At 37.8% G+C, this 14,936-nt stretch overlaps 1 protein-coding gene across 4 annotated transcripts in view; it reads left to right on the forward strand.

Annotated features, from left to right (window-relative positions):
• The window catches only part of RNF111 (ring finger protein 111), a 37,838-nt gene that overhangs the window by 7,706 nt on the left and 15,196 nt on the right, over positions 1-14,936 (forward strand). For all 4 annotated transcript variants that reach the window (XM_030457365.1, XM_030457364.1, XM_030457363.1 and 1 more), the window contains exons 2-4: positions 1,930-2,825; positions 11,065-11,191; positions 13,772-13,935. In XM_030457365.1, the coding sequence (XP_030313225.1) occupies positions 1,949-2,825; positions 11,065-11,191; positions 13,772-13,935 (1,168 nt within the window). In that variant the 5' untranslated portion in view covers positions 1,930-1,948. The remainder of the gene's footprint in view (positions 1-1,929; positions 2,826-11,064; positions 11,192-13,771; positions 13,936-14,936) is intronic.

Here is a 14,936-nt window from a genome sequence, read left to right on the forward strand (position 1 = left end):
TGAATGGGATGGGTGCCCTCGTCACAGAGGATACAAAGAAGACAGAATTGCTAAACACCTTTGTCTCTGGAGGTGACACATTGCTGGAGGATGTCCTCAGGAGCCCCAGGCCCATAGGGCTGCTGGGGAAGTCAGGGTAAAGGACAAATTTGTCTTGGTTCATGAGGCCTGGGCTAAGGATCAATTAATGAGGCTGGACATCCATAAATCCATGGGTCCTGATCGGATGCACCCACTGGTGCTGAGGGAACAGGCAGATGTCATTGCTAGGCTGCTCTCCATCATCTTTGGTAAGTTGCTGGGAACAGGAGAGGTGCCTGAGGACTGGAGGAAAGCAAATGTGACTCCAGTCTTCAAAGAAGGCAAGAAAAAGAACCCAGGTAACTACAGAGCGGTCAGCCTCACCTCCATCCCTGGTAAGGTAATGGAACAAATAATTCTTGATGCTGTCTCTAGGGACATCAAGAAAAAAGGCTTACCAGGTCAACATGGCTTTACTAAGGGGAAGCCACATCTGACCAACATGATAGCCTTCTGTGAGGTTATAATTAGGTGGATGGGTGATGGCAGAGGAGTAGACGTAGTTTATCTTGGTTTCAGATCAAGTCATTTGGCACTGTCTCCCACAGCGTCCTTGGAGCTAAACTGAAGAAGTGTGGCCTGGATGATGGGGTAGTGAGGTGGTTTGGGAGCTGGTTGAAGGATGGAAGCCAGAGAGTTGTAGTCAGTGGGATGGAGTCTAGTTGGGAGTCTGTTTCTAGTGGAGTCCCTCAAGGGTCAGTACAGGGACCAGTACTGTTCAGTGTACTGTGTACTAGTACTATTGATGACCTGGATGAGGGAGCAGAGTATACTAGCAGCAAGTCTGCTGATGACACAAAACTGGGTGGAGTGGCTGACACCCCAGAAGGTTGTGCTGCCATTCAGAGAGACCTAGACAGGCTGGAGAGTTGGGCAGGGAGAAATTTAATGTATTACAAGGCCAAATGTAAAGTCTTATATCTGGGAAAGGACAACCCCAGGTACCAGTATAGGCTGCGGACTGAGCTGTTGGAGAGCAGCTTAGGTGAAAGGGACCTGGGGGTGCTGGTGGATGGAAGGATGACCATGAGCCAGCAATGTGCCCTTGTGGCCAAGAAGGCCAGTGGCATCCTGGGGTGCATTAGAAGGGGTGTCGCTCAAGAGAGGCTCTCCTCCCCCTGTGCTCTGCCCTGGTGAGGCCACATCTGGAGTATTGTATCCAGTTCTGGGCCCTTAGTCCCAGAAGGACCAGGAACTGCTTGAAAAATTTCAATGCAGAGCAACCAAGATGATCAAGGGAATGGAAGATTTCCCTTATGAGGAAAGGCTGAGGGAGCTGGGTCTGTTCAGCTTGGAGGAGACTGAGGGGTGACCTCATCAGTCTTTATAAATATGTAAGGGGCAAGTGCCAAGAGGATGGAGTAAAACTTTTCTCAGGGGTGACTAACAATAGGACAAGGGGCAATGGTTATAAACTGGAGCATAGGCAGTTCTGTATAAATACTAGGAAGAATTTTTTCACTGTGAAGGTGACAGGGCACTGTCAGGCTGCCCAGGGAGGTTGTGGAGTGTCATTCCCAGGAGACATTCAAAGACCACCTGGACGTGTTACTGTGTGACCTGCTGTAGGTGACCCTGCTTTGGCAGAGGGGGTTGGACTATATGATCTTTTGAGGTCTCTTCCAACCCCTGGCTTTCTATGATTCTAAGAGTTATGCCTTAAAGATTATGTTGTCAAGCAGTATTCTTAATATTATGAAGCAGTTGTATTGCAGTTACTGCTGTTTTGCTTTTCCCACTTGAGTGTTAGTCTTAGCAATAAAAGGTGTTAATCTTATTTTGGTTTTTCTTTTGAAGAGTATGATGCCTCTTTTTCTTGATGCTTATCTTTTTTTTTTTTTTTTCCAGGCCATTCTTAAACCTTTCCATGTCTGAATGGACTCCTGAATGTAATATTGTTTATACTCTAAAAGCGGATATGAAGACTGAAGTTCCTTCTGATGCACCAAAGAGACAGGAGAGTCTGAAGGGGATCCTCTTGAACCCTGAGCCTATTGGGGCAGCCAAAAGCTTCACTGCAGAAGTTGAGATGATTGCCAGTAAAGTTGGGAATGAGTTCTCTCACTTGTGTGGCGACTCTCAAAAGCAGAATGATGTGAATGGCAACCGTACAGACCAAGACAAAAGCATCGTGGTGCGAAAAAAACGCAAGAGCCAGCAGGCTGGTCCTTCCTACACTCAGAATTGTCCTGATAAAGAAAACCAAGATATCTTAGGACTAAGACAGCATCTAGAAACACAGAGTGAAGACAATGATTCTTCTTTTAGTGACTGTATCTCTTCGCCTTCATCTAGCCTACATTTTGGAGACTCTGACACAGTAACATCTGATGAAGAAAAAGATGCTTCTGTAAGACACCCTCAGGCAGTGTTGAATAGTACAAGTAGGACTCACAGTGCAAGGTCACAAAAGTGGCCTCGGACTGAGGCAGAGTCTGTACCTGGATTGTTAATGAAAAGGCCCTGTTATCACAACAGTTCTTTAAGGAGGCTCCCATATAGGAAGAGATTTGTGAAAACAGGTTCGTCACAGCGAACACAGAACCAAAAGGAACGAATATTAATGCAGAGGAAAAAGCGAGAAGTGTTAGCTCGGAGAAAATACGCCTTGCTACCCAGCTCGAGCAGTTCCAGTGAGAATGATCTCAGTAGTGAATCTTCTTCCAGTTCATCTACAGAAGGGGAGGAAGACTTATTTGTGTCACCTAGTGAAAACCACCAGAACAATACAGCTGTTCCTTCAGGTAAAACTAAATTCCTGAGGTTCTTGTTATTAATGAGCTTCCATCAGGTATGATACGTGTTTTGGGGTCTTTTTGGTAAGTGCTTTGGAGCAGTTGTTTCTGTATTTTTATGGAAGTTACAATACAAATAGACTTAATGCAAGTAATGTGAACGTTATACCAGAAATTCTTGAAGGGAAAAGTACATTCAGAGCTTCCATTAAAATTGCAACAAATCTAGAATCTTTAACATTAATTCATGAAGTTGTGGAAAGCAGAATATTGCATATATACCAAGTGGTTTACCTATATAAATTCAATGCAGTAATCTTGCAGTTTATATAGATGTTTCTCTAGTATGTCTTGACACAGTATTTGAGGGCATGCTTGAATGCCCTGAGTAGGGTTTTTTGGGGTGGTGGGTTGGTTTTTTTTCGCAGGGGGGGGGGGGGGTGAGGGAGTTGGTTTGGTCTTGTTTTTTTCCATCTACCCATTATCTTGCACTTTGCCATATGAAAGGCAGCCCCAAAACTGGGACCAGTAATGTTCACAGTGTTGTGGCTGTGCCTTCTGTTCATCATCGCAGCTTTTTGGAGAGCATGGAGAAATAGATGTGTATGACACAGAACAGAGTTAATCTGTGCAACCATGTTTTTTAGCATAGTGACAAATATGTTTTAGAAAGTGAAACCTTATCTCAAGACTGTGCACTTAATTCCTCTAAGAAAAAATTATTAAGAATAGGACACATTTTTTTAAAAGTGTGTATGTTCATGCTGAGGCAGGATTTATGCTTGAGCAGAACTGAGGTACTAAAACCTAGATTATTGGTTGTTATCCATTGCAGCAGGAAGTAATTTGTGAGTTGTTTTTTAATGCAATGTTTAAATATAAGAAGTAAAATTTGTAGGGCAAAAATGTGACATATGCAGCTCTAGGGCTGCATAAATAACTGAAACAAAAGAATTATTGCACAAGTTTAATTATCTTCATGCATATTTGAGAGAACAGAAATGTAATTTTTTAAGCTTAAAAAAGTTAGATTTGACATGCATGTTCAAGCATATTAGAAGGTATGATTTGTAAATAATGTATGGGGGTATGCATACATTCCTATTTAAAATTTGGGAAACTACTATGTTAACACTTCTGTTTCAAGCTAATGGTTTCTTTTCATTTTCAGAGAGGATAGAGTTTTATATAACTGTAAAATCATGTAGGACTATTAACAAATCTCTTTCCACACAGAGCAGAATGCAATAATGAAACTGGTATACAGATGAGAAAATACATTATGGCTTCTTAGGCAACCATCTATTTCTAACACTGATAAATTTATTTAAAGAGAGAATTTTAATTTAATTTTTTTAGTCTACTTGAAATTTTAAAACCAATTCAGTTAATTCCATTTCTATGCTTTTATTTTCCCTCAACACCAGGTATTTCAAAAGAATGTTTTTGGAGGGAGATATCTTTAGAAATTGATGTAGTGATAAGTGAATATTTAAGATGTTCAGGTTACTTCTGTTTTATTCAGTGATTCAGTGTGATGTTATTTTGATGATAGGGTGACTGGAATTTGGAATTTGTTTCATTTAAATACAAAAGTTAGAGCATTGACCGATGGCGTAATTTTTATACTCCCTAAAAAGAACACTTAATTTATGAAATCATGTTTCTTCTCATGTAATGAATTAAAAAATCAATTCACTCTGCACCAGTTAATTTTAGATTTAAATATGGGTACAGTTTTAACTGAATTAGGGTGTGCTTTAACGTATGTGCATTATGGTATCTGTGCTTCAGGACTGACACTTGAAGTGAGCTCAGTATGTGAACGCTGTAGATTTTTTCCAGTAGAAATATGTGATGGGAAGGTTTTTGAGCATTTTATTTGCATTGCAGATAAAATGGGAAGTTGAGCAGACTTCCTGTATAAAAGTGTCCTATTTTTAGTAAGATAAAACTGTGATTAACGCTTTCTGTAGCTTTCTGCTGTTATATAAGACATTTCTAGTTATTGCATTAATTGGGACAGAAATGGGACCAGCTGGGAAAATAGCTGTGCACCTTCTCTATGTGAGCAAGCATGATGGTTTCTATATGAGGAAAGGCTTGTATTGCTAGTAATGCTATACAAGCCTGTTAATGTTAGGGAAGAATTTTTTTTCTCTCAATTGGTGTGTGAAGATTATGTATGCATCTGCTGAAATTATGAAGTACACTGAAGGACAAAGAACATCTTGCTAAGAATATAAGGCCTGCAGCATATATCTCAACATTTTAGAGGATAGACTTAACAATGGAGAGTAATAATAATAATCAGAAAAGAAAATAGAATTTTAAAAGATACAGTAATAACTGAATTTTTAATAAGCAGGCATCAAAGTGATGTGATTAGTCTTGTAGCTTACTTAATACAATTTGTATTAAGGGTATGTCACAAAATATTTTCTTTCAGTGTTGTTTATCTACAGATACAGTGCATTTAAAGAATCAGTAAATGAAATTAGTGTACACTGTTCTGGAAAATGTTTTCTTCTGATTATTGAAGGAAAATAAAGAAAAAGATCTTTTTAACAAAATAAGTTCTTAGTAGGTTACTTCTTGTAGGTGTTAGTTTTATTAACTTGGCTATTTTTTTTAAATAACAGAAGTGGAGATGTGGAGGTGTTTGTGTTTTTTAACAAAAGCTTTTATAAAACCCTTACCAAAAACCCCTCAAATAATACTACAAAAGGTTTTTCCTCCTTTTCCTTGGCTATTAGGGCTTCAGCTATTCTTTTTGTGGAACTTCATGCTTTGGGAGTGGGAGACTATTGAACAAATATGAAATCATGATACCTGAGAATAGAGGATATTGTTTTACTAGGTATTTGCTATAAAAGGCAGTCATCCTCATTAAATCTGAGATGACCAGTTCAAGCTCATTCAGAAGATGGAGGAGAATTGGGGGCATCAGGACAATATAAAACCAACTCTGTGTATTTTAATGAGGCCTTGCCTCTTTTCTTTAAAGTGTAATACTGCTGAGAATCTTCTCCAGTTTTTGTTCAAAGCCACTTGGAGTGGTGAGACTGAGTTTATTCACTGCTGCCCTCTTGATTCCACTAGCATAATTGTCTGTCTACAAAAATGTGGAGTACAGACTTGATATTTTAAAACCCAGAGGCTGGTGAAAATGTTAAACATGCACCACTTCATGTTCAGATTATTTTTAACAGGTTCAAGATAAACATGTATTAAGTGTAAATGAGCTGCCTGTTGTTAGCATGGATTATTTTTCAGTTTTAAACTGAAAAACTACAGCATGTGCTTCTTTTCTCACAGTAACTGCTGCAGCTCATAATTCAGAGTTTGTCTCTCAATAGTATTAGTAGACAAGGAAGTGAATACCAATGCTTTCTACCATGCCTCTTACGAGAGAGAGGTTGGAGAAGAAGTGGGAAGTGATGAGGAAAGAAGTGCCTGCCCTTGTGAGCAGTGTGTGTTAACCATTGCTGCTATATCTGAGCTTTAAATAGGTAGAGTGGTAAAAGTTAGTGTAAAATTCAGTTCTACACTTCCCTGTAGCTGCTGCAGCTTTCTGTGCTGAACACATGCTATTTCTAGAGTTGGCATTGCTGACAGGGCTTAAGATCTATGTTCTTGGTTAAGTACAGTCAGTAGGGTTTTGGGTTAGCTCTAATTAGCACGGGTCACAGTTGGACAAGATCCCCAGAAGTCTGGTCATTAACTGTCTTTTCCACCAGGGTGCAGACTCGTAAGCAATTTGTGCGGTTTAAAAAATTTCTCCTATCCTGCACAGCTATTGGGAAGTAAATTTCAAGTAAGTCTTAGGGTACAGAAAAGCTGTTGTTTTCTAACCTAGTGTTAGAATTTGACATAAAAGGGACAGTCAGGTTCTTTTAATGATCCTTGGCAGAATTAAAATGGCACTAAATCTTAGTTACAATTAAAGCTTTATTTTCTTAGCAGGATATTATGATTAGTATAGCACAAGATTTATAACTAGAATTGCACAGGATTTCTACAAGTCAGCATAGTGCAATTTCTAAGTAGTGCAAACCAGAATTTCTAATACAGACTGCAATATTTAACCACCCCGACTCTCTGGAGATCAGGTCTAATCTTCATATGCGTTTTTTGTATCTATGTAACAATCATAATCTAGACTTGAAAATCACATAAAAGAATACAAATCACTCACTCAGTCCTCAGAGGAAGCAGACGATTGTGGGGGCATCCCTGGCCACCAGGGGGTCACGGGCTCACTGTCCAGAAGCAATTCTGCTCCAGGTTCTCACTTAGGACTTAAAACGTCTTGATTTTATAGACAGTGCTCTGTCTACTGGTACACCTCTCTGTTCTGTGGTGGAGTTGTCAACACCACCTGGTTGGCTGCATGCCTGGGACATTCAAGGCCAGCAAGGAGGGGAGTAATCATCCTGGCACCCAGGAATCTGGAGACTGATAGGGAAGGGAGGACGAGATTTGATTTGTTTGGTTTGTCTGCTTGTTCTCAGGACCTTCAGAGCCTGAGAATGAGGAGAAAGGGAATGACTGTTGCACCCACTTGATTGAGAAAATGGCTGCTTGCCTGATAAAATGGCATTAGTTGTGCTAACCATTTTAGCAGGGCTCTGGAGCAGGCAGAGCTTAATGCTCACACCTTGTTCAAGAGGTCTGAAAGTTCAAGTACTCTTTGACAGTAGCAGGATATTATTACTTTATCCATTTCAGGCTCAATTACTATCTAGGTAATTATCTTGACCTCACCGCAGCATAAGGTGCCGTAGAGGAAGCACATAGTGCCAGCAAGTTCAGAAAGGGGTAAGGCACACTTACTGACAGCTGTCCATCAGCTATGAATAAGCAAGAAAGTGCTTTTATGACATCTGTAACACTGTTGTGGATACTCGGTGTTGTGAGAGGTTTCAGTTAAAGACTGTTGTGGAGATTTTCTACTCTGATGCTGTTTTACTTGCTGCTGCTGTCAGAGAGAAAGCTGGTCTCAAGAAGCCCTTGGTCTGATCCAGTGAAAGGCTGGAACTCAAAATAAGTCATCTCAGGCCACTGGAACTTGATTGCTTATTTCAAATCTCTCCTGTTTTAACTTATGGCTTGGTCAGTCAAACCATCTCATTTGAAATTGTATATTGCAAAAGTCCTTCACTATCATACTTGTAAATTTAAGCTAGCTAAACCCCATGTTAATTGCAAAATAGATGTAAAATACCATCCAGGAAGGACATACATCAGCCAAATAGAAATGTGGATATTATGTCAGTTTTATTTATGTCCTCAGTGGGGTACTTGTGTTAATTATGATTGATTGATTTTTGAGTTATGCCATGGTCTTTCAGAGCTAAGAATAGTATAATTACATATTTTATACAGAGTATAATTGCACATACTACACACACAATGCTGTGCAAAGCTTAGTCTTTTGCTTTTAACTTTGAATTACTGAAGTATTTGATTCTAAAACTTGCTTCCATGAACTGCATGTGGTCTGTCAGGGGCACCTAGCAGTTACACTTCTGAAATAATCTTATAGCTTTCTGATGTTCAGATATTCTCATTTACTAATCTAAATATTGGACTGTATGTTATTGTATTATTTTAGAAGTTCTGTTCTGCTTCATACAGTACTTCATTCTTACAGATTTACTGACTTTGTGATGTAGGACCTGAAAGAGGGAATTATTTGGTTTTTAAAGGATGATTATAATTTTGAGCATGGGCAAATTGGGAGTCAAACCAAACTGCAAGTTCATGCCTTTGCCTAGGCTGGCTGAGTACAAGGTTTCTAACATAAAACAGGCTTTTAAAAGAGGAAGAATATCTGTATAGAAGTTACTGAGTATTACTCATGTACAAAAAATGACTTAACTACTGTTGATGTGTCTGAATTGTTGGGATATGCAAACTTGCAAACTTAATTTTTTTGTGTTTCATGCAGTATAAAATATTATTTATGGATGTGAGTAGGAAAAAAATCCCAAAATTCAGTGGAAAGCAATTTCACCAGAAATTTTATTTTTAACCAACTCATTTAGAATGTAGAATAAGTGGTAACTGAAAGGTTATTTTAGTCACAAACAACTGGAGAATAACTTGCTTGCTGCATTTTGTTGTTCAGGAGATGACAGGGAAAAGTAGTGTATACCTGCGGGAGGATAATTTTCTGTTTCATAGTTATAGGTACTATGCTGAAAGGAGTAAAGAATGCCTATCCTATATCTGCTGTTTTGCTGCCAGCAGTTCAGTGACTCTACTTGAAGGGAGATTACCTTCAAGGAGTACAGGATTAGTATAGTAACACTTATTACACAGATTTAGCTGTTCTCTTACAAGATCAGTTATTTAGATAATACATAGATGAGTAAGGTATTCATATGTATACTTTTAAGTAAGATGAATTTTGCTTGAAGCTCATTCCAGACAGAAGACAGCGACTGTTATGTGCATTAAATTAAAGCAAATAAATTAAGTATACCTTGACTATACAAAACATACTGTGTAGTAGAGTGCAGGTGAAAAGTAATACTGAGGAAGATATGCAAGTATTTTGCCATCCAGAATATTTCTGGATTTGGATTTTTTGTTTTGGTGTGGGTTTTTTTCCTTGACTGTTAGTATGCTTTGTAAATTCTTAAATGTACTAGGTATACAAATGTACTACATTGCATTATAAATAGTAAAATGTAGTGCATTAGATCAGGGATTTACTAAAATACCACATTTGTTGGTTTTATGCCCTTTCTAAAATATTTAGATGTGTGCGTATATACCACGGATATTCCCATATAGACACCTTACAAATATATTCACCTTTTTTCTGCTAGAATGTAGCCTTAGATTCACCAGATGGCTCTTAAGAGTAATTTAAGCAGTAAATATTTAAGGTATGCAAGTGCCTCAGAATTCTCTTAACTGAATATTTTTAGAAACAAACTTCTGAAAAACCATTTGTATATTCCTAGATGGCAGTCACTTCACTAAAGAACCCTTCCTTCTGCTTTACAGGGTTGTGCACTAAATTGTCAGCCACCTTGAACTGCTCCAGCTGACATACCAGTAAAGTTCACCTTCAGACACTGACTTAATCTGCAGGGTGACATTGGGTGGAACTGCAAAACATCATTCTCAGGATGAGGCTTGGAGTCTTGAGAGGCAGCAGACATAAATATTAAGTGCACTTGGCAGAGAACTTAGATTTATTTATTCGTTCTCAGCTTTGATAGTACAGAATACTCAGAAAGACACATTAAATTTCACTAGTTTTTGAGTATTGGTACAGTTTGTATTCTTGACTGCCTTGTCAATGAAATGCTGTAATGCTGGGATAAATCCCTTGTATATGGTCTTGCTGGAGTTTCATGGGGCTCTCCTTGATAGCTGGATGCAGGCACCCTGTATTCCCGTTGGCCTATCACAGAAACTGTGCTCTGAACCCTTTTTTGACATTATTTCATGCTTTTCTTTGTTTTAACACTATCCTTTCATCTGCTTTGTAGGAGCTTGTCTAAATTGGAATAAACTGGTGTGGTTTTGTGATGTTTCAAAAACTGTATTCTGTTCCCTGTATGAAGAAAGGCAAAGAAGAAACAGTAAATCCTGTTGACAGTGAAAGATCTCATTTTCATACCTCTTAGTACTGCCAGCTCTAGGGCTGGTGTTTTGATGTGGAAGAGCTACTTAATGAAGATAATGAACATGACTTCAGCACTGCTTATGTCACTGAAGTATTGCTATTCAGCTGATTTTTTTTTGTTGTTGTTGTTTTTGTTGTTCAGATAAATGTAATGAAACAAGTTTGTATTGGCTGATTGTCAGATTTGTATATACTGTTCTCCAGACTACTGCAATATTCTTAAACTAAGCTAAATTCAGATATGTGTACTTTTCTCCTTGGTGTGCTTCTAATTGAATAAACTTGAAAACTGAATTCTGAATTTTTTTGGTGTTACAGCTAATAAAATTAACCATAATTGCTTCCAATACACAGAATGAAAGTTTGCATATCAGTCCCCCCATTTTCTGTCTCCTTCCTTTTTTTTCACTTCAATTTTTACAGCAGTATTTCTGCCTTTAATAATCTGGTCATGTATTTGGAAGGTGCACCTGAAGTTTTGATGTATACAGTGAAATTCTGTCCTTACATGTATTTTCAGTCTAGGGAAAAGTAGGCTCTGATAATGACATCTTCTGAGATAGAGGAAGTATACAAACTTTCTTCTTTTTTCCTCATCAGGAAGTATTGATGAAGATGTTGTGGTGATTGAAGCATCCTCCACTCCCCAGGTCACTGCTAATGAAGAAATAAATGTTACCTCAACAGATAGTGAAGTGGAGATTGTCACAGTTGGTGAAAGCTATAGGTGAGACTTGCATCTCTTTGTATTGATACAGTTTAGCTGGACTCCAGGTTTGTCACATAGTCACAGAATTTTCAGGGTTGAAAGAAACCTTTAAGGTCATCTAGTTCCAACCCCCAAAAGCCCATGAGGTAATGTCACAGAGATTCAAACCAGGATTCATAATATGCACTTTTTATTTAAAAAAAAAAAATCCAAATAAACAAACAAGCAGAAATTCAAAAAAGCAAAACAACTCCAACCCAAAACAAAACAAAAAACCACAAAACCAAAGTAAACAAAAAAATCTCAAAAAACCAATCCCCAAACAAAAAAACAAAACCTGAGCAAGTGAAAACCTCAAAGAAATAATAAAAAATAAATTAATTAATTAAAAATACCAAAAAACCCACAAAAACCCCCACCAAACCAAAAACCAAAACCACCAAATCACAGCTTTGTCAAAGCTTGCCAGTTTAATTAATCTGTAATTGTAGGGGTGGCTGTAGTTAGTTTGACTGGTGGGCAGTCCCTCAGGAAAGCATCCTACTTTTTCAAAGTGGCTGCCTCGTATGGTTTCCTGTTCTTCTCTGTGTCTCTGGAGGTTTTATTCCATATTTGCCAGATTTTGCTGAATCTACTAAAGTTAATTCCCTTGAAGAGGAAAACTTGAAATTGTAATGTGTAGAGTCAAAAGCTATTAAGATCTGGTTGAGACTTGTCTTTGCATGAGATGGTTGAAACAGTTTGCTCATACATACTTCAGAGGTGAACTAACCTACTCATTTTGAAATTCCATGGACTCGGCCACAGACTGATTATACACAGTACCATATAGCTAACATATTCTTTAGTCATTCAGAAAAATATCCTATTTAATCATAACAGGGAAATAAAAACCCAGAACTCTTAACTTCAGAGTTGTTTCAGTTCAGTATTCTTTTGTTACCACCTCCATCTTTGCTTGAAATCATTCCTGTTTAAACAACTCCTGAATATTATTAGCTCACTGTACAGTTGTATGCTAAGAGTAAACTTAGATCTAGTTTGTGTCTCTGTCATGTCTGCTTGCTCTTTTGTGCAAGAAGAAATCTAAAATGTCTTGATGAATTAAAAAAATACCAATTTAATAGGCGCTGCACTGGTTTTGATTTGAAGCTGTAAGAGAAGTAAACATTGACAGTCCTGTGTCCCCCTACACAGTTAAATTCTTCTCTTCTTTCCTACAAAACTTGGAGTGCTTCCATGAACCTTAACTCTTAGTTAACTGAAGGGAAAGGAAAGATGAAGTAGGAGGTGAGATGTTTACCTCTCCTTGTGTTACCAAAGTGCATCTTGGGTCACCAGAGGATAATAGCAAAATTTTTAATGAGGTTTGTGGGAGGTAAATTTCATTCTGGAATATTATTAGTAGGACACACACGAATCTGTTCGGGCATTATGTAAATCCAGTCTTTAAATAAGTACCTTTTTGAGCTAACCCCATCTTTAAATTGCTATGACTACTGGAGTGTAATAGAAATGAAAGCCAATTGAGAAGGCTGCAGCAAGTATGCTTTTTACACTACAGGAAAATATAGTGATCTGTGTTACTGAGTTACACAGATAGGGATGAAGGGAGTAGGCAGAAGAGAAATGTAGACTGAACTCCATGGTGATTTGTGCAGTGCGTTTTGGTTTTGGTGAAGACATTCCATTTTATTCACATTTCCTCTTGTGAATTTCTGAAGTCTGAGAGCATGGCTTTTCAATTTGAAAACAAGAGCCACTGGATTTCTGTAAATACCAGTAAGTCAAAGGTTTTTGAATGTGAATTGTAAAAATATTCTTCCCTTAATTAAAGACCATATCCACTTAACTTAAACTGCAAAGCATCATTGATTGTAGAATGTGTGCTAAGTGTTATACTTCAGAGAGAAAACCATCCCTTTCCCTAGGTATAGTTACAGGCTTATGATTTCCTCTCCTTAAGCAACCTCTCATTTAAGTGTAAGTGTTACACAAAGCTGTGTTTGTTCCTAGAGGAGAAGGGCACAAATAGTGTTCAAGAAAGAAAAGTCCAGAGATTTTGCACTTCTATATTTTGGAAATATGAACTATGTTATAGAAATTATCCTCTGAAAATAGGCTCTTCTGCATGCTAATTTATGACAGAATAAAGTTTACAAATTTGTACTGTCTTCACAGTTCTGTCATGATTCACAGATCTGCTGTTTCAGACTGTATAGGAATAGCATAGGACTGGGAGATTCTTCATTTACTGTTAACAGAGTTAGAACATAACAGCAGATATAATTGCTGCCTGACTGTGGTTGTAGCATTTCACAGTAAATTTTTAAATAATTTACCTGTATGTGTTTCATATGAATGTGGTTTAAAGACCTTCAAACTCCACCTGTTGTTTTTTTGCCATTCTATGATTTGATAAAGGCTGCAGTAATGTCTGTAATGTCTGCAGCTACTGAACACAGACTAATGGGGTGTTTCAACATAAGGAAATGCTTTTCTAATAATAATAAAAAATATTTCAAATAGCTTCTCAGTGAGGAAAAAATGTAATAATAGCAAAATTTAGGTCAGTACTTAATGTGTTACCTTTTTAAGGTCTCGTTCAGCTCTTGGACACACAAGATCACACTGGGGGCAGAGCTCTAGTTCTCATGCTGCACGACCTCAAGAGCAGAGGAACCGCAGCAGGATTTCCACAGTCATACAGCCACTGAGACAGAATGCAGCAGAAGTGGTGGACCTCACTGTGGATGAAGATGGTAAGTTGCATTGGTCAGAGAAGTCTCTTCCTTTTTTCAGAAGCAGAATGATCAGTTTAAGGAGAATGGAATTGCCTGTGTCAGTTATAAAGTATTCTATGAAAAAATTTTAATTCTAAACAAACTAATTTCCAAGCCTGTTAAAAAATTTTCTTGTGGCCTTCCTTTTAAAGCCTTTTAAAGTCTACAGTAAAATAGCCCAACTGCTCTGTCACTGAAGTGGAACAGACATCTATTACAGTATTTATTCTTTAAGGTCAAATTATAGAATTTAGTCTTAAGTTGAAGAACCAGAATATTTTAAAAAATATTATTGCTGAGTGAACTCTTCTGTAATGCATATATTTAAGACTAGCCATTTCTCACCCTGCAGAGGAAATACCCTTTTAAGATGAGTCTTTCAGAATACCAGGGATACTATTTTGGGGTTTAGACATCAAATTTCACACATGAACTAGTGTAAAATGATAATTCTGAATTAACACTGCTACAAGGCAACTATGCACTTTATCATAACTTTATTGATTTATTCAGATATGCTGTTCTTAAAGCTTTGCTAGCTTACTTCCCTGAGCATAAAAATTGTATCTCCATCTTTTCTTCTTGGATTAATGTCTGTGAAGTATATTGAAATCAAGTTTCTCTTAGGTGGTAGTTTGAGGTTGACCAAGCCCACTGCCTTTTACTGTTTTGAGGGGGAGAATGATAACTGTCTGTATTGCTGAGAGTGAGTCAAAACAGTAACAGGCCAGCAGGGTGATTGAGTCTGATAGAACAGGATTGTGTGATTGCAGGATTGCTTTCAGAATGTGTTAGCATCCAGTTGTGAGCACTGTGATTGCATATCAACATTAAGCTAAATGAGTGTTGTATACATGCTGTTTTTTCCTGAGTTTAATAACTAACATATTTCTCCCAAAATGTTTATAAAATTAGTATACTGGAATGCCACATTCGAATCCAAAGGAATTTAAATGTAGGTATCAGGTCATGGTTTTTAA

The sequence above is a fragment of the Calypte anna genome, chromosome 10 (assembly GCF_003957555.1).
Source record: "Calypte anna isolate BGI_N300 chromosome 10, bCalAnn1_v1.p, whole genome shotgun sequence".
Taxonomy (NCBI): domain Eukaryota; kingdom Metazoa; phylum Chordata; class Aves; order Apodiformes; family Trochilidae; genus Calypte; species Calypte anna.